This window comes from Salvelinus fontinalis, chromosome 10 (assembly GCF_029448725.1).
Source record: "Salvelinus fontinalis isolate EN_2023a chromosome 10, ASM2944872v1, whole genome shotgun sequence".
NCBI lineage: Eukaryota > Metazoa > Chordata > Actinopteri > Salmoniformes > Salmonidae > Salvelinus > Salvelinus fontinalis.
Window position 1 is genome coordinate 43,149,432 of NC_074674.1, and position 19,590 is coordinate 43,169,021.

Genomic DNA, 19,590 nt, shown 5'->3' on the forward strand with positions numbered 1-19,590 from the left:
TGGTGTTCTTCAGCTTGCAAGGCTCCCCCTTTTTCCTCCAAACATAACGATGGTCATTATGGCCAAACAGTTCTATTTTTGTTTCATCAGACCAGAAGACATTTCTCCAAAAAGTACGATCTTTGTCCCCATGTGCAGTTGCAAACCGTAGTCTGGCTTTTTTATGGTGGTTTTGGAGCAGTGGCTTCTTCCTTGCTGAGCGGCCTTTCAGGTTATGTCCATTTGGGCCTCGTTTTACTGTGGATATAGATACTTTTGCACCTGTTTCCTCCAGCATCTTCACAAGGTCCTTCGCTGATGTTTTGGGATTGATTTGCACTTTTCGCACCAAAGTACGCACCAAAGTACGTTCATCTCTAGGAGACAGAACGCATCTCCTTCCTGAGCGGTATGACGGCTGCGTGGTCCCATGGCGTTTATACTTGCGCACTACTGTTTGTACAGATGAACGTGGTACCTTCAGGCATTTGGAAATTGCTCCCAATGATGAACCAGACTTGTGGAGGTCTACAATGTTTTTCTGAGGTCTTGGCTGATTTCTTTTGATTTTCCCATGATGTCGAGCAAAGAGGCACAGAGTTTGAAGGTAGGCCTTGAAATACATCCACAGGTACACCTCCAATTGATTGAAAGGATGTCAATTAGCCGATCAGAAGCTTCTAAAGCCATGACATCATTTTATGGAATTTTCCAAGCTGTTTAAAAGGCACAGTCAATTTAGTGTATGTAAACTTCTGACCCACTGGAATTGTGATACAGTGAATTATAAGTGAAATAATCTGTCTGTAAACAATTTTGGGAAAAATTACTTGTGTCATGCACAAAGTAGATGTCCTAACCGACTTGCCAAAACTATAGTTTGTTAACAAGAAATGTGTGGAGTGGTTGAAAAATTAGGTTAAATGACTCCAATCTAAGTGTATGTAAACTTCCTACTTCAACTGTATATAGGTGTATAATTATAGATATATAATTATAGATATACAGTCTATGTATAGATATGTATAATATAAATATAGTATGTATGTATGGATATGTATATAGGTGTATAATATAGATATACAGTCTAGTTATAGATATACAGTCTGTATATAGGTGTATAATATATACAGTCTGTGTATAGATATGTATAATATATAGATATACAGTCTATGTATCGATATGTATAATATAGATGTATAGATATGTATAATATAAATATAGTATGTATGTATAGATATGTATATAGGTGTATAATATAGATATACAGTCTAGTTATAGATATACAGTCTGTATATAGGTGTATAATATATACAGTCTGTGTATAGATATGTATAATATATAGATATACAGTCTATGTATCGATATGTATAATATAGATGTATAGATATGTATAATATAAATATAGTATGTATGTATAGATATGTATATAGGTGTATAATATAGATATACAGTATATTTATAGATATACAGTCTGTATGTATATAGGTGTATATTAGAGTGTGTGCATTACTTGTATCTGCGGCTGCTGAAGCCTTGGAGAGGGCAGGGGGGGACCAGAGCCATCCAGACCACAGCCTAACTGGGACAGCACTACAGTACAGTATGGAGGGAGGAGAGGGAGGGAGGGAGGAGGGAGGAGAGGGAGGATGGAAAGAGGAGAGGAAGAGAGGAGGGAGGATGGAAAGAGGGAGGAGAGGGATAGAGGAAAGGAGGGAGGAAAGGAGGGATGATGGAAAGAGGGAGGAGTGAGGAAGAGAGGATGGAAAGAGGGAGAAGAGGAGGAAGGCAGGAGAGACAGAACGATGGGGAAGTTAGGGATGGCAGGGGAGGACATGGCAGGGAGAGAGGGATGAAGCCAGGTCAGGGGGTAGCAAAGGAAAACAGGGGGATATAGGTAGAGGATAAGTTGGTGAGGGAGGAGAGGAGGATAGACGACAAAGCGGGGGAGGACAGAAGGAGGAGAGGAGGATAGACGACAAAGCGGGGGAGGACAGAAGGAGGAGTGGAGGATAGACGACAAAGCGGGGGAGGACAGAAGGAGGAGTGGAGGATAGACGACAAAGCGGGGGAGGACAGAAGGAGGAGAGGAGGATAGACGACAAAGCGGGGAGGACAGAAGGAGGAGTGGAAGGACGACAGACGGAGGGAAAAAAGAAGGGTGGGGTGGGAGGAAACAACAGAAACAAAAAAAAGGAGAGAATGTAGCAGAGAAGTGGGGGAAGTGTAGTTTGACCTTTGACTTATTACATCAGTGTGACCTTTTTACAGGTTACTTTTAAACACACTACAGAACAGAGCAGAACAGAGTGACGGGTCGGATGTTTTTCTACTGTAGTAAATGGATTATCAGGTTTTGATTTACAGTGAGGGACACTGATACACTACATGAACAAAAGTATGTGGACACCTGCTCGTGGAACATCTCATTCCAAAATCATGGGCATTAATATGGAGTTGGTACCCCCCCCCCCCCCCTTTTGCTGCTATAACAACCTCCACTCTTCTGGGAAGGCGTTTCACTAGATGTTGGAAGATTTCTGCGGGGACTTGCGGCCATTCAGCCACAAGAGCATTAGTGAGGTCGGGCACTGATGTTTGGCGATTAGTTCTGGCTCACAATCGGCATTCCAATGCATCCCAATGGTGTTCCATGGGGTTGAGGTCAGGGCTCTGTGGAGGCCTGTCAGGTTCTTCCACACCGATCTCGACAAACCATTTCTGTATGGACCTCGCTTTGTGCACGGGGACATTATCATGCTGAAACAGGAAATGGCCTTCCCAAAACTGTTGCCACAAAGTTGGAGGAACAGAATTGTCTAGAATGTCATTGTGTGCTCTGGAGATAAGATTTCCCTTCACTGGAACTAAGGGGCCCGAACCATGAAAAACAGCCCTAAACCATTATTGCTCCTCCACCAAACTTTACAGTTGGCACTATGCATTCTGGCAGGTAGCCAAACCCAGATTTGTCCTTCGGACTGCCAGATGTTGAAGCGGGATCCACTGCTCCAGAGTCCAGTGGCGGCGAGCTTTACACCACTCCAGCCGACGCTTGAAATTGCACATGGTGATCTTATGCTTGTGTGCGGCTACTCGGCCATGGAAACCCATTTCATGAAGCTCCCGACGAACAGATCTTGTGCTGAACATTTCCACTTCACAATAACAGCACTTACAGTTTAGCAGGGCAGAAATTTTACGAATTTACTTTTTGTAAAGTTGGCATCCTATGAAGGTTTCCACGTTGAAAGTCACTGAGCTCTTCAGTACGGGCCATTCTACTGCCACTGTTTGTCTATGGAGATTGCATGGCTGTGTTCTCGATTTGATACACCTATCAGAAACGGGTGTGCCTGAAATAGCAGAATCCACTAAATGTGAAGATGTGTCCACATACTTTTGTATATATTGTGTATGCGATCTACAGTGAGGGACTTTAATTTAACAATGTGCCTTGTAAAGAGGCAACTATTCACGTATTGCTCAGTTTACTAATCAGATTACAAAAGAGGTTTATGGTAAATGTTGCACTTAACACATTGCTTTTGAACTATGAACTTGTTGGGCCAGTAGTACTACATTTGATAACACATCAGTAATGTCTTGTTTGTTGTTTTCAGTTTGACTGGTGAAAATGTACAGGTCGTGTTACTGAAGAAAGAGTCAAACATTTACAAAGAGAGAGATTGTGTAAGTGATTAAGAGTTTGTGTGTGTGTGTGTGTGTGTGTGTGTGTGTGTGTGTGTGTGTGTGTGTGAGAGAGAGAGAGAGAGAGAGAGAGCAAGAGAGTGACAGAGAGAGCAAGAGAGTGACAGAGAGAGAGAGAGAAAGACAGAGAGAGAGAGAGAGAGAGAGCGAGCGACAGAGAGAGAGCGAGAGGGAGAGAGAGAGCGACAGAGAGAGAGCGACAGGAAGAGAGAGAGCGACAGAGAGAGAGAGAGCGACAGAGAGAGAGAGAGCGACAGAGAGAGAGAGAGCGACAGAGAGAGAGAGAGCGACAGAGAGAGAGAGAGCGACAGAGAGAGAGCGAGCGACAGGAAGAGAGCGAGCGACAGGAAGAGAGAGAGCGACAGGAAGAGAGCGAGCGACAGGAAGAGAGCGAGCGACAGGAAGAGAGAGAGCGACAGGAAGAGAGAGAGCGACAGGAAGAGAGAGAGCGACAGGAAGAGAGAGAGCGACAGGAAGAGAGAGAGCGACAGGAAGAGAGAGAGCGACAGGAAGAGAGAGAGCGACAGAGACAGAAAGAACGACAGAGAGAGAAACAGAAACAGAGTGTGTATTAGAGTGTGTGTCCTACCTGCTGTCTGTGGGGACATGAAGCCTCCTACTCCAGTCAGGTTGATGACAGCAGTCTGTTGAGCACCCATACCCTGGTCTGACCCCTGATCACCCTAAAACCAGGGCAGAGGTTAGAGGTCATCACCACAGAGACAACTCTTTGTTGCTGAGAGCTTAATATCATTACTACCGGTTAGAAGTTTTAGAACACCTACTCATTCAAGGGTTTTTCTTCATTTTTACTATTATCTACATTGTAGAATAATAGTGAAGACATCAACACTATGAAATAACACATATGGAATCATGTAGTAACCAAAAAAAGTGTTAAACAAATCAAAATATATTTTATATTTGAGATTCTTCAAAGTAGCCACCCTTTGCCTTGATGACAGCTTTGCACAATCTTGGCATTCTCTCAACCAGCTTCATGAGGTAGTCACCTGGAATGCATTTCAATTAACAGGCGTGCCTTGTTAAAAGTTAATTTGTGGAATTTCTTTCCTTCTTAATGCATTTGAGCCAATCAGTTGTGTTGTGACAAGGTAGGGTTGGTATACAGAAGATAGCCCTATTTGGTAAAAAACCAAGTCCATATTATGGCAAGAACAGCTCAAATAAGCAAAGAGAAACGAAACTCCATCATTACTTTAAGACATGAAGGTCAGTCAATACGGAACATTTCAAGAACTTTGAAAGTTTCTTCAAGTGTAGTCACAAAAACCATCAAGCGCTATGATGAAACTGGCTCTCATGAGGACCGCCACAGGAAAGGAAGACCCAGAGTTACCTCTGCTGCAGAGGATAAGTTCATTAAAGTTAACTGCACCTCAGATTGCAGCCCAAATAAATGCTTCACAGAGTTCAAGTAACAGACACATCTCAACATCAACTGTTCAGAGGACACTGCGTGAATCAGGCCTTCATGGTCGAATTGCTGCAAAGAAACTACTACAAAAGGACACCAAAATGAAGAAGAGACTTGCTTGGGCCAAGAAACACGAGCAATGGACATTAGACCGGTGGAAATCTGTCCTTTGGTCTGATGAGTCCAAATTTGAGAGTTGTGGTTCCAACCGCCGTGTCTTTGTGAGACGCAGAGTAGGTGAACAGATGATCTCTGCATGTGTGGTTCCCACCGTGAAGCATGGAAGAGGAGGTGTGATGGTGCTTTGCTGGTGACACTCAGCGATTTTTTTTCAACAGGACAATGACCCAACACACCTCCAGGATGTGTAAGGGTTATTTGACCAAGAAGGAGAGTGATGGAGTGCTCCATCAGATGACATGGCCTCCACAATCCCTCAACCCAATTTAGATGGTTTGGGATGAGTTGGACCACAGAGTGAAGGAAAAGCAGCCAACAAGTGCTCAGCATATGTGAGAACTCCTTCAAGACTGTTGGAAAACCATTCCAGGTGAAGCTGGTTGAGAGAATGTCAATAGTGTGCAAAGCTGTCATCAAGGTAAAGGGTGGCTATTTGAAGAATCTCAAATATATATTTTGATTTGTTTGACACTTTTTAGGTTTCTACATGATTCCATATGTGTTAATTCATAGTTTTTCACTATTATTCTACAATGTAGAAAATAGTAAAAAAGAAAGAAAAACCCTGGAATGAGAAAGTCCTCTAAAACTTTTGACCGGTAGTGTATATGTGCTGTGAACAATAGCCTGGGTGACGAGGTTACTGTGGGCTGGACGTAGCAGACTGACTGAGGCAGAAGGTGTGTGTCGTACCATGTCTCCTTGCTGCTGTGGGCTGGATGTAGCAGACTGACTCTGTTGAGGAGAGAACTGGGAGAGCTGCTGCTGCTGTAAAGAGTTAAAGATCAGAGGACCTGTCGGGATCTGGAGGGAGAGAGGAGAGAGATGGGGGAGGAGGAGGGAGGGAGGGGGAGGAGGGAGGGGGAGGAGGGAGGGGGAGGGAGGAGGAGAGAGATGGAGGAGGACGGAGGGAGAGGGAGGGAGGAAGAGAGAGATGGGGGAGGAGAGAGATGGGGGAGGAGGAGGGAGGGAGAGGGAGGAGGAGAGATGGGGGAGGAGGAGGGAGGGAGAGAGGAGGAGAGAGATGGGGGAGGAGGAGGGAGGGAGAGAGGAGGAGAGAGATGGAGGAGGAGGGACGGAGAGAGGAGGAGGAGGGAGGGAGAGAGGAGGAGAGATGGAGGAGAGAGATGGAGGAGGACGGAGGGAGAGGGAGGAAGAGAGAGATGGGGGAGGAGAGAGATGGAGGAGGAGGAGGGAGGGAGGGGGAGGAGAGAGATGGGGGAGGAGAGAGATGGGGGAGGAGAGAGATGGGGGAGGGGGGAGAGAGAGAGAGAGAGAGAGAGAGAGAGAGAGAGAGAGAGAGGGAGAGAGACAAAAGAGATGGATGAAGGGAAGAAGGAGAGACAGAAGGTTAGATCTCAAGTTTGGGATTCAGCCCATTGTCCCAGTGTGAAGAGAAGGGGAGGCGAGAGGGAGAGAGAGGAGAGTAGAGGGGAGGCGGAGGGAGAGAGAGAGGAGAGAGGTGGGGAGGCGGAGGGAAAGAGAGAGAGAGAGAGAGAGAGAGAGAGGTGGGGAGGGAGAGGGAGAGGGAGAGGGAGAGGGAGAGGGAGAGAGAGAGAGAGAGAGAGAGAGAGAGAGAGAGAGAGAGAGGCGGAGGGAGAGAGAGAGAGGGAGAGAGAGAGAGAGAGAGGAGGCGAGGCGGAGAGAGAGAGAGAGAGAGAGAGAGAGAGAGAGAGAGAGAGAGAGAGAGAGAGAGAGAGAGAGAGAGAGAGAGAGAGAGAGAGAGAGAGAGAGAGGTAGTGGTACCTGTAGCAGGTTGAGGGGTCTAAGGCCTGGACTACTGTTCAAACCAAACGGACTCCCTGGGGAACACAAACACACACGATGAGACAGCTGGCAGTGTGTTGTATCAGTCTCTGTGGTAGGCAGAGTGTATTATCCAGTCTGTGGTAGGAAAAGTGTATTAACCAGTCTCTGTGGTAGGAAAAGTGTATTAACCAGTCTCTGTGGTAGGCAGTGTGTATTATCCAGTCTGTGGTAGGCAGAGTGTATTATCCAGTCTCTGTGGTAGGCAGTGTGTATTATCCAGTCTCTGTGGTAGGCAGTGTGTTGTATCAGTCTCTGTGGTAGGCAGTGTGTATTATCCAGTCTCTGTGGTAGGCAGTGTGTTGTATCAGTCTCTGTGGTAGGCAGAGTGTATTATCCAGTCTCTGTGGTAGGCAGTGTGTATTATCCAGTCTGTGGTAGGCAGAGTGTATTATCCAGTCTCTGTGGTAGGCAGAGTGTATTATCCAGTCTCTGTGGTAGGCAGTGTGTATTAACCAGTCTCTGTGGTAGGCAGTGTGTATTAACCAGTCTCTGTGGTAGGCAGAGTGTATTATCCAGTCTCTGTGGTAGGCAGAGTGTATTATCCAGTCTCTGTGGTAGGCAGAGTGTATTATCCAGTCTCTGTGGTAGGCAGTGTGTATTAACCAGTCTCTGTGGTAGGCAGTGTGTATTAACCAGTCTCTGTGGTAGGCAGTGTGTATTATCCAGTCTCTGAGTGTGTGTGTGTTTTATACCTGTTTGTGTGTCTGGTTGCATGGTAGGCAGTGTGTGTTATACCTGTTTGTGTGGCTGGTTGCATGGTAGGCAGTGTGTTTTTTATACCTGTTTGTGTGGCTGGTTGCATGGTAGGCAGTGTGTTTTTTATACCTGTTTGTGTGGCTGGTTGCATGGTGGGCAGTGTGTGTTTTATACCTGTTTGTGTGGCTGGTTGCATGGTGGGCATCAGTCCTCCTAGACCACTCAGGTTGAGACCAGGACCCAACATCTGACTAGAATTCATCAGAGTCTGGGGACTGCTGAGAGACATGGAAAGAGAAACAGAGAGATGAGACACGGAGAGAGAGAGAGAGAGAGAAACACAGAGAGAGAGAGACCGGGAGAGAGAGAGACCGGGAGAGAGAGAGACCGGGAGAGAGAGTGCACACTGCCCACAAAATGAGGTGGAAACTGAGGTGCACTTCCTAACCTCCTGCCCAATGTATGACCATATTAGAGAGACATATTTCCCTCAGATCACACAGATCCACAAAGAATTTGAAAACAAATCCAATTTTGATAAACTCCCATATCTACTGGGAGAAATTCCACAGTGTGCCATCACAGCAGCAAGATTTGTGACCTGTTGTCACAAGAAAAGGGCAACCAGTGAAGAACAAACACCATTGTAAATACAAGAGAGAGAGAGAGAGAGAGAGAGAGAGAGAGAGAGAGAGAGAGAGAGAGAGAGAGAGAGAGAGAGAGACAGCGAGAGACAGGGAGAGAGAGACAGGGAGAGAGAGAGAGAGACAGCGAGAGAGAGAGAGAGACAGCGAGAGAGAGAGAGAGACAGGGGGAGAGAGACAGGGAGAGAGAGAGAGAGAGACAGAGAGAGAGACAGAGAGAGAGAGAGAGAGAGAGAGAGAGACAGGGAGAGAGAGAGAGAGAGAGAGAGAGAGCGAGAGACAGGGAGAGCGAGAGAGACAGGGAGAGAGAGAGAGACAGGGAGAGAGAGAGAGAGAGAGACAGAGAGAGAGAGAGAGAGAGAGAGACAGAGAGAGAGAGAGAGAGAGAGAGAGAGAGAGAGAGAGAGAGAGACAGAGAGAGAGACAGGGAGAGAGAGACAGGGAGAGAGAGAGACAGGGAGAGAGAGAGAGAGAGAGAGAGAGACAGGGAGAGAGAGAGAGAGAGAGAGACAGGGAGAGAGACAGAGAGACAGAGAGAGAGAGAGAGAGACAGGGAGAGAGAGAGAGAGACAGGGAGAGAGAGAGAGAGAGAGACAGGGAGAGAGAGAGAGAGACAGGGAGAGAGAGACAGGGAGAGAGAGACAGGGAGAGAGAGAGAGAGAGACAGGGAGAGAGAGAGAGAGAGAGACAGGGAGAGAGAGAGACAGGGAGAGAGAGAGAGAGAGAGAGACAGGGAGAGAGAGAGAGAGAGAGAGAGAGAGAGAGAGAGAGAGAGAGAGAAAGAGAGAAAATCCAAAATAGGTCATGAGAAATGTTTTGGTTTAAAAGACCTTGAGGTGTATTCAATGATATTTCAGAGATGAAGAAGAGGCAGAGAAGAGAGGTTGCATTGTACCACCCTGCAGACCTATATGAGCAACGAGCAGGAAGAGAGAGGAGACCGATGGAGTACAGACTGCAAGTGACAGTCATCGTGAGAGACAATGCTTTAAGTCTAGCGTCTCCAGTCAGAAGCTTTCCCAGACAGATCCTTGTGCCTACAGAGAAGCAGAACCCTCAACAAAACGGATAGAGGAAGTCGATTGGTGGAGCGGTTTTCAAACCTCTTCCCAGAGATTCCCCCCCAGACGTTTCACAATGTTGTTGTAGCCGTGAACTAGTTTACCTGATTCACCTCGTCAGACGCTTGACGATTAGTTGACGAATGGAATCAGGTTTCGCTAACTCCGGTTATAGATCAAATACATGGAAGAGTTGGGGATCCCCGAGGAGAGGTTTAAGAACCACTAGACTGTGTCAGTCCTTACCAGACGGATCCCACCACGTTGATGAAGTTGAGTCCAGCAGGGTTAGCCATGACCTGAGAGGAGGTGGTTCCCGTTGGGATGGAGGTTCCCATGGTGGGTAGCGGGATGGTCATGACGGGCAACGCCTGGGACAGGGACAGCTGCTGCTGGGGGTACGGAGCCAGGAGGGTCTGGGGTTCCAGAGGGGTGGGGGTGACAGAGGACGGGAGGGGACAGAGGGAGAGGAGGGAGTCGGGGGGGTGAGGGGTGGAACAGGGGGTGCTGGTGGGGGTGGAGGGTTTGGGGGTCCCTGATCCTGAGAGAGGAGGTCAGAGACAAGAGAGGGAGAGAAGAGAGAGTCAGGGAGAAGAGGGGGGAGGGAAAAGCGGGTCAGGGAGAAGAGGGGGGAGGGGAAAGAGAGAGTCAGGAAGAAGAAGGGGTGAGAAGAGGGTGGTCAGGGAGGAGAGGGGGAGAGAAGAGGGGGGGTCAGAGAGAAGAGGGGGAGAGAAGAGGGGGGGTCAGAGAGAAGAGGGGGAGAGAAGAGGGGGGGTCAGAGAGAAGAGGGGGAGAGAAGAGGGGGGGTCAGAGAGAATAGGGGGAGAGAAGAGGAGGGTCAAGGAGAAGAGGGGGGGTCAGAGAGAAGAAAGGGGGGTCAGGGAGGAGAGAGGGAGAGAAGAGGGGGGGTCAGAGAGAAGAAAGGGGGGTCAGGGAGGAGAGGGGGAGAGAAGAGGGGGGTCAAGGAGAAGAAAGGGGGGTCAGGGAGGAGAGAAGAGGGGGGTCAAGGAGAAGAAAGGGGGGTCAGGGAGGAGAGAGGGAGAGAAGAGGGGGGGTCAGAGAGAAGAAAGGGGGGTCAGGGAGGAGAGGGGGAGAGAAGAGGGGGGTCAAGGAGAAGAAAGGGGGGTCAGGGAGGAGAGAGGGAGAGAAGAGGGGGGTCAAGGAGAAGAAAGGGGGGTCAGGGAGGAGAGAGGGAGAGAAGAGGGGGGTCAAGGAGAAGAAAGGGGGGTCAGGGAGGAGAGAGGGAGAGAAGAGGGGGGGTCAGAGAGAAGAAAGGGGGGTCAGGGAGGAGAGGGGGAGAGAAGAGGGGGGTCAAGGAGAAGAAAGGGGGGTCAGGGAGGAGAGAGGGAGAGAAGAGGGGGGTCAAGGAGAAGAGAGGGGTGTCAAGGAGAAGAGAGGGGGAGAGAAGAGGGGGGGGTCAGAGAGAAGGCATTTGAGTCATTTTTTAAAGAAGATTGAGCCGTGTAGGAGACCTGGTCTCCTACATTATAGTAATGAATTAGGTAGCGCCAGGTCTCCTACATTATATGGTAGCTGCAGTTCACTAACTTTCAACCTTGGTCTTTTTCTGTGCCATATAAAAAGTCCGACAGATATTTATTGAGGTCATTAAAAGTAATTTTTTGTATGCGACCAGGATACAGTCTGGGGAAAACATTAATTTTTGATCAGATTAATTCTACCCAACCGTGATAACGGCAGGTCTATCCATCTGTCTAGTTCTTCCTTAACTGCAGTACGGCTACAAAGCTGCTGTTGGACAGGTTGAAGTTCATAAATAGTTTTTACACCAAGATACTCGAAAAAAAAATACATTTGTCCAATTGAACGTGAAGTCATTCGAACTATTGTTGTCACTCAAGCTCCCGTGGGGGCATAGCTTCTGACTTACACAAATACATTTTGTAACTCTAAATTAAATGTTGATTAGGCATGGGTCCCCAGATTCTCAAAAGGTTATACAGCTGCACCACCGAGAGCATCCTGAGTGGTTGCATCACCGCCTGGTATGGTAACTGCTCGGCATCTGTCCGTAAGGCGCTACAGAGGGTAGTGCGTACAGCCCAGTACATCACTGGGGCCAAGCTTCCTGCCATCCAGGACCTTTATACCAGACGGTGTCAGAGGAAAGGCCCAAAAAATTGTCAGAGACTCCAATCACCCAAGTCATAGACTGTTCTCTCTGCTACCACACGGCAAGTGGTACCGGATCGCCAAGTCTAGGACCAAAAGTCTCCTGAACAGCTTCTACCCCTAAACCATAAGACTGCTGAGCAATTAATCAAATGGCCACCAGACTATTTACATTGACCCCACCCCGATTTGTTTAGTACACTTCTGCGGCTCGCTGTTTATTATCTATGCATAGTCAATTTACACCTACCTACATGTACAAATTACCACAATAAACATTGACTCGGTACCCCTTGTATATAGCCTCAGTATTGCTGTTTTATTGTGTTACTTTTTACTTTAGTTTATTTAGTAAATATTTTCTTAACTCTTCTTGAACTGAATTGTTGGTTAAGGGCTTGTAAGTTAACATTTCATGGTAAAGTCTACACTTCACCGTGGCGGCGCATGTGGCGGCGCATGTGGCGGCGCATGTGGCGGCGCATGTGGCAAATAAAGATTGATTTGATAAAAAGAGCTAAACCAATAGGAATGGGAATAGTTAAATATCATCTGCTTATAGAGATATAATGTGGGTTTGTTTTCCAATCTGACACCTGTCAGACCTTCCTGGGTACGTAGAGCCTCTGGCAGGGGCTATACCAAGGCATGACAGACTGACAGACAGACTGTTTGACAGACTGACTGACAGACAGACTGTTTGACAGACTGACTGACAGACTGTTTGACAGACTGACTGATAGACTGTTTGACAGACTGACTGACAGACAGACTGTTTGACAGACTGACAGACAGACTGTTTGACAGACTGACTGACAGACTGTTTGACAGACTGACAGACAGACTGTTTGACAGACTGACTGATAGACTGTTTGACAGACTGACAGACAGACTGTTTGACAGACTGACTGACAGACTGTTTGACAGACTGACTGATAGACTGTTTGACAGACTGACAGACAGACTGTTTGACAGACTGACAGACAGACTGTTTGACAGACTGACAGACAGACTGTTTGACAGACTGACAGACAGACTGTTTGACAGACTGACAGACAGACTGTTTGACAGACTGACTGATAGACTGTTTGACAGACTGATTGACAGACAGACAGGACAGATAGGACAGAGAGAGACAGACAGACAGACAGACAGACAGACAGACAGAGACTGACAGACAGACTGATAGACTGTTTGACAGACAGACAGACAGAGACTGACAGACAGACAGACAGACCAGACAGAGACTGACAGACAGACAGACAGGCAGACAGATAGGACAGACAGACAGAGACTGACTGACAGACAGACAGACTGACAGACAGACAGACAGGACAGAGACTGACAGACAGGTAGGACAGACAGACAGACAGGTAGGACAGACAGACAGACAGGAAAGACAGAGACTGACAGACAGACAGGACAGACAGACTGACAGACAGGTCTGGTACTCACTCTGTGTTGTCCCCATGGGAGATAGGGCTACCGGGGACAACAACCCCACCTGCCCTAACTGACCCCCCAGCTGTAACCCCTGCCCCAGCTCCACAGAGTGCTTCCTACTCAGAGACTGGGGCTTGACTGAGCCAGGGCCTGTTCCTGGGGGGGGCGTAGGACACTTAAGGAGACCACTGGTAGCCTGGGCTGAACTATACAGGTTACCTGGCGAGAGAGATATGGAGAGAGAGAGAGAGGGGGGGAGGGGGGGGGGATAGGAGTTAGCACCAATCAGATGTGCGATTGGGGAGTGAACAACAGAGTGGAATGAGATGCAGCCCCAGGCCTCCAGGCTGGTTAGAGAGAGGGTTACCCGTGGAGCTGCTGCCCGACGCGGAGGGTAGTTTGATAGGGGGAGGCCGGTGCTTCACCCCCTTCCCCAACACACCCGACGACTGAACCAGGGCTGATAGACCATCCGCCTGGGGACACACAACGGGGCATTAGGTGAATCAACAACATCAACCAGCTCCGTCCCTCTGCTGGGTGAGAGCCGGTTCTACAGTGTGTCATGACTCTCCTGTGAGGATCCAAAGGATCAGGTTACAGTGAATCAGGTTACAGTGAATCAGGTTACAGTGAATCAGGTTACAGTGAATCAGGTTACAGTGGATCAGGTGACAGTGGATCAGGTTACAGTGAATCAGGATACAGTGAATCAGGTTACAGTGAATCAGGTTACAGTGAATCAGCTCTACAGAGGCAACAGACGATTCCTTCCGGGGGCCTAGTTTGAGTGATCGGAAAGTGTGTGTTGCCTGCCTTATGATGAGTTTTACCGCCCTAAACTACAACATCAAACAATGGACACCGAGACAATACATTTCATCCTCTAAAAATGTTGGTAATGATGAGAGATGGAACGTGGAAGACGAATGTCTATTTTGTGATGTCATTCAAAGTTGCATGAAGACAGTATAATGAAAACATTGTAACTTCCTAGAGTTTTCACACGGTGTATATCATGTTTACATACTTTACGTTGTGTGGAAAATATCCAGGATAAAGAGAATTTTTTTTGTTTTGTTGTGACGATAAGATTGTGATTTTACTTCTCTAAACGAGATCATAGTAAATTGTGATACCTTGCCTCGTAACTAGCTTACGCCCCCCTCCAGGGAACCCAGAGAGCGTGTCAGCAAGACGTAAAACGCCCCCTTTCTACCCGAGGGTTTAAAGCATTTGAGTTAAGAATGGACATATCAGACTAGAAGGGCCACAAGCTGCAGCTGAGGTCTACGATTAGGTCACGACCCCGAAACGCAACACAAGGTTGAAGAAGACCAAGGAACCTCTTCACAATCAACGCTACGGTTGTATTAGTCCGCTAGGGACTTGTTATCATATTACATTTCTGACCAATAATCTATACCGTGTGTGTGTGTGTGTGTGTGTGTGTGTGTGTGTGTGTGTGTGTGTGTGTGTGTGTATCTTGTATTATCGTTTAGCTTGTTAGTAAATAAATAATCAAATACATTTGTGTGGTACGGAATGATTAGTAAGACTCGGGTTTGTGCAGATTTACGAAGTCAACGACGTTCAGAATGAGACTGATGTGAGGAAATGATTAATTTTAGTTGTGTGTACCTCCGTCTCTCTGCTGGGTGAGACCCGGTTCTGTCCCACGAATCCTGAGTTATGAGACATCTTCACCTGGCACTTCACGTCTGACTCATACACACCCTTATACTGGGACAGGAACCTAGAAACACACACAAACATCATGTCGGACTCATACACACCCCTATACAGGGACAGGAACCTCGGAAAAGCATCCTTTTTTGTCAACAGTCTACAACACAGTCAATAGTCAACCGCCTACAACACAGTCAACATCCTACAACACAGTCAATAGTCAACCGCCTACAACACAGTCAATAGTCAACCGCCTACACTACAGTCAACAGTCTACAACACAGTCAACCACCTATAACCAGTCAACAGTCTACAACACAGTCAACAGCCTACAACACAGTCAACAACAGTCAACCGCCTACAACCAGTCAACAGCCTACAACACAGTCAACAGCCTACAACACAGTCAACAGTCTACAACACAGTCAACAGTCTACAACACAGTCAACAGTCTACAACACAGTCAACAGCCTACAACACAGTCAACAACAGTCAACCGCATACAACCAGTCAACAACAGTCAGCCGCCTACAACCAGTCAACAGTCTACAACACAGTCAACACAGTCAACAGCCTACAACACAGTCAATAGAGTCAACCGCCTACAACCAGTCAACACAGTCAACAGTCTACAACACAGTCAACAACACAGTCAACAACAGTCAATAGAGTCAACCGCCTACAACCAGTCAACACAGTCAACAGCCTACAACACAGTCAACAGTCTACAACACAGTCAACAACAGTCAATAGAGTCAACCGCCTATAACCAGTCAACAGTCTACAACACAGTCAACCGCCTACAACCAGTCAACAACAGTCAGAAGTCTACAACACAGTCAACAACAGTCTACCACAACAGTCAACAACACAGTCTACAACACAGTCAACAGCCTACAACACAGTCTACAACACAGTCTACAACACAGTCAACACAGTCTACAACACAGTCAACACAGTCTACAACACAGTCAACACAGTCTACAACACAGTCTACAACACAGTCAACAGTCTACAACACAGTCAACAGTCTACAACACAGTCAACAGCCTACAACACAGTCAACAGCCTACAACACAGTCAACAGCCTACAACACAGTCTACAACACAGTCTACAACACAGTCTACAACACAGTCTACAACACAGTCAACAGCCTACAACACAGTCAACAGCCTACAGCACAGTCTACAACACAGTCAACAACACAGTCAACAGCCTACAACACAGTCAACACAGTCAACAGTCTACAACACAGTCAACAGTCTACAACACAGTCAACAGTCTACAACACAGTCAACAGCCTACAACACAGTCAACAACAGTCAACACAGTCTACAACCAGTCAACACAGTCTACAACCAGTCAACACAGTCAACCGCCTACAACCAGTCAACAGTCAACAACAGTCAACACAGTCAACAGCCTACAACACAGTCAACAGTCTACAACACAGTCAACAGTCTACAACAGTCAACAGTCAACAACACAGTCAACAACACAGTCAACAACAGTCAACACAGTCTACAACCAGTCAACACAGTCAACCGCCTACAACCAGTCAACACAGTCAACAACAGTCAACACAGTCTACAACCAGTCAACACAGTCAACCGCCTACAACCAGTCAACAGTGAACAACAGTCAACACAGTCAACCGCCTACAACCAGTCAACAGCCTACAACACAGTCAACCACATGACTGGACAGATACCGATCCAATAACTTATTGAATAAGTGCTTATTGAAAGTTAAATGTGTTACCTTTTAGGTATTTTAACTGTCTGTAAATGCCTAAATTGTTAAAATGTTTGTAATGTCTACCACTGTCTTTCAACGTAAACTGTAAAGTATTTTGTCTGTAATGTCTTTTTCGTTCTGTGTCTGACCCCGGTAAGACTAGTTTTTTCCATTGGGATACTAATCAAATCAAACAGCCTACAACACAGAACACATGTACAGAAAGGACAAGCACACAGTCACTGTTAGTCCACTTACCGATCGGCATCTATCTTTGAGCCTATTAGGAAACTGGTGGGAAAAAAGACAAGAAAAAAAAAATCAGTCAAAATATTCTGTTTCTAGAATGTGACATAAAATTGTCCTCTGTCGCGTTGCACCCCCCCAGCCCCCTCCTTACGATGGGTGTAGGAGCTGAAGATCGCTGCTGCCCCCCCCAGCCCCCCCTCCTTACGATGGGTGTAGGAGCTGAAGGTCGCTGCTGCCCCCCCCCCCCCCAAGCCCCCCCTCCTTACGATGGGTGTAGGAGCTGAAGATCGCTGCTGCCCCCCCCCCCCCAGCCCCCCCTCCTTACGATGGGTGTAGGAGCTGAAGGTCGCTGCTGCCCCCCCCCCCCCCCCAGCCCCCCCCCCTTTCTTACGATGGGTGTAGGAGCTGAAAATCGCTGCTGCCCCCCCCCCCCCCAGCCCCCCCTCCTTACGATGGGTGTAGGAGCTGAAGGTCGTTGCTGTCCCCCCCCCACCCCCCCCCCTCCTTACGATGGGTGTAGGAGCTGAAGATCGCTGCTGCCCCACCCCCCCCTCCTTACGATGGGTGTAGGAGCTGAAGATCGCTGCTGCCCCCCCCCCCCCCCCCCAGCCCCCCCTCCTTACGATGGGTGTAGGAGCTGAAGGTCGTTGCTGTCCCCCCCCACCCCCCCTCCTTACGATGGGTGTAGGAGCTGAAGGTCGCTGCTGTCCCCCCCCCCCCAACCCCCCCTCCTTACGATGGGTGTAGGAGCTGAAGATCACTGCTGCCCCCCCCCCCACCCCCAGCCCCCCCTCCTTACGATGGGTGTAGGAGCTGAAGATCGCTGCTGTCCCCCCCCCACCCCCAGCCCCCCCCTCCTTACGATGGGTGTAGGAGCTGAAGGTCGCTGCTGTCCCCCCCCCACCCCCAGCCCCCCCTCCTTACGATGGGTGTAGGAGCTGAAGATCGCTGCTGTCCCCCCCCACCCCCCCCTCCTTACGATGGGTGTAGGAGCTGAAGGTCGCTGCTGCCCCCCCCCCCACCCCCAGGCCCCCCTCCTTACGATGGGTGTAGGAGCTGAAGGTCGCTGCTGTCCCCCCCCCCCCTCCTTACGATGGGTGTAGGAGCTGAAGGTCGCTGCTGTCCCCCCCCCCCCCCTCCTTACGATGGGTGTAGGAGCTGAAGGTCGCTGCTGCCCCCCCCCCAGCCCCCCCCTCCTTACGATGGGTGTAGGAGCTGAAGATCGCTGCCCCCCCCCTCCTTACGATGGGTGTAGGAGCTGAAGATCGCTGCCCCCCCCCCCCCCCCCCTCCTTATGATGGGTGTAGGAGCTGTAGATCGCTGCTGACCCCCCCCCACCCCCAGGCCCCCCTCCTTACGATGGGTGTAGGAGCTGAAGGTCGCTGCTGTCCCCCCCCCCCCTCCTTACGATGGGTGTAGGAGCTGAAGGTCGCTGCTGTCCCCCCCCCCCTCCTTACGATGGGTGTAGGAGCTGAAGGTCGCTGCTGCCCCCCCCCAGCCCCCCCCTCCTTACGATGGGTGTAGGAGCTGTAGGTCGCTGCCGTCCTCCTCAGCTTTGGGTTGTTTGGTGCAGTAGATCTTTCCGTAGACCAGAGGGTCTCCCACCGACTGGAAGATGGACACTTTGGTCGTCTGGGTCTTACCCCCAACCTCACACTCAAACGTATAGTCATCTATCACTTCCTGTTACGGGGGAAGAGAACAGGTGTGACACAAGGAAGTTAAAAGAGACACTTTGGTCCTCTGGGTCTTACCCCCAACCTCACACTCAAACATATAATCATCTATCACTTCCTGTTACGGGGTGCGATACCAGGAAGTGAGGAGAAACCTTGGTCCTCTGGTACCATTTTTGATCAAAGCTGACAGGACACAGATCTTCTGTGCTAAAAATTGAATTTTGTTGTGATCTTTGAGATGATGCCAGTGTTGAATTACTTAGATCTGTAACAGGGGGAGGATAAAGAGTGTGACACCAGGAAGTGTTACCTCTGCAGGCCAGACAGTGGGCTGAGATTCCTCCAGCTTCACAGACCTCTCCGCCACTGCATATTTCTGCACCTGGGAACACAGAGAAAGTCTGAGTACAAAGACTAAACTGTTCATATATAAGGGATGGGATTCATTTCAATTGAAGTCCGTCAATTCAAGAAGTAAACTGAAATTCCAAATTCAATCATTGAAAAAGGGGGAATCTATTTTCAAATGACTTCTGAATAAACTGAAAAAGAAGAAGGTATTTTATGTCAAAAGTTTTTTCCATTTGGGGATTTTAAATTCAAATCACTTCCTGAATTGACTGTGTTCAATTGGTATCGACCCTAACCCTGGTCCATATCTTAGAGTACCAGACAGACAGGTAGGGTGTTTGACAAGGAGAGAGAGAGACTTACATCAATCTCCTTGGGGACAGTCAGCTGGCAGTTACTCTGCTTCCACATGTCCACACACTGTAAATGCGGGAGGGAGAAAGACAAGAGGAGAGAACAGCGGAGAGATCAGTCTGAACAAATGTCTGTTAGTGTGTCTATCTAGAGGTGGTCTATCTAGAGGTGGTCTATCTAGAGGTGGTAGTGTGGTCTATCTAGAGGTGGTCTATCTAGAGGTGGTCTATCTAGAGGTGGTCTATCTAGAGGTGGTAGTGTGGTCTATCTAGAGGTAGTCTATCTAGAGGTGGTCTATCTAGAGGTGGTCTATCTAGAGGTGGTAGTGTGGTCTATCTAGAGGTGGTAGTGTGGTCTATCTAGAGGTGGTCTATCTAGAGGTGGTCTATCTAGAGGTGGTCTATCTAGAGGCGGTCTATCCAGAGGCGGTCTATCC

The 19,590-nt window shown here is 48.4% G+C and overlaps 1 protein-coding gene across 7 annotated transcripts in view; it reads right to left on the reverse strand.

The window, feature by feature from the left end:
- The window catches only part of supt20 (SPT20 homolog, SAGA complex component), a 49,223-nt gene that overhangs the window by 10,319 nt on the left and 19,314 nt on the right, over positions 1–19,590 (reverse strand). For 2 of the 7 annotated variants that reach the window (XM_055936854.1, XM_055936853.1), the window contains exons 11-23: positions 19,164–19,220; positions 18,760–18,831; positions 18,284–18,453; positions 16,780–16,812; positions 14,736–14,850; positions 13,462–13,570; positions 13,107–13,313; positions 9,765–10,059; positions 7,943–8,091; positions 7,055–7,110; positions 6,002–6,112; positions 4,280–4,373; positions 1,493–1,572 (exon numbers count right to left, since the gene is read on the reverse strand). In XM_055936854.1, the coding sequence (XP_055792829.1) occupies positions 1,493–1,572; positions 4,280–4,373; positions 6,002–6,112; positions 7,055–7,110; positions 7,943–8,091; positions 9,765–10,059; positions 13,107–13,313; positions 13,462–13,570; positions 14,736–14,850; positions 16,780–16,812; positions 18,284–18,453; positions 18,760–18,831; positions 19,164–19,220 (1,548 nt within the window). The remainder of the gene's footprint in view (positions 1–1,492; positions 1,573–4,279; positions 4,374–6,001; positions 6,113–7,054; positions 7,111–7,942; positions 8,092–9,764; positions 10,060–13,106; positions 13,314–13,461; positions 13,571–14,735; positions 14,851–16,779; positions 16,813–18,283; positions 18,454–18,759; positions 18,832–19,163; positions 19,221–19,590) is intronic. The other 5 variants (XR_008761141.1, XM_055936858.1, XM_055936856.1 and 2 more) reach the window with 4 other exon arrangements.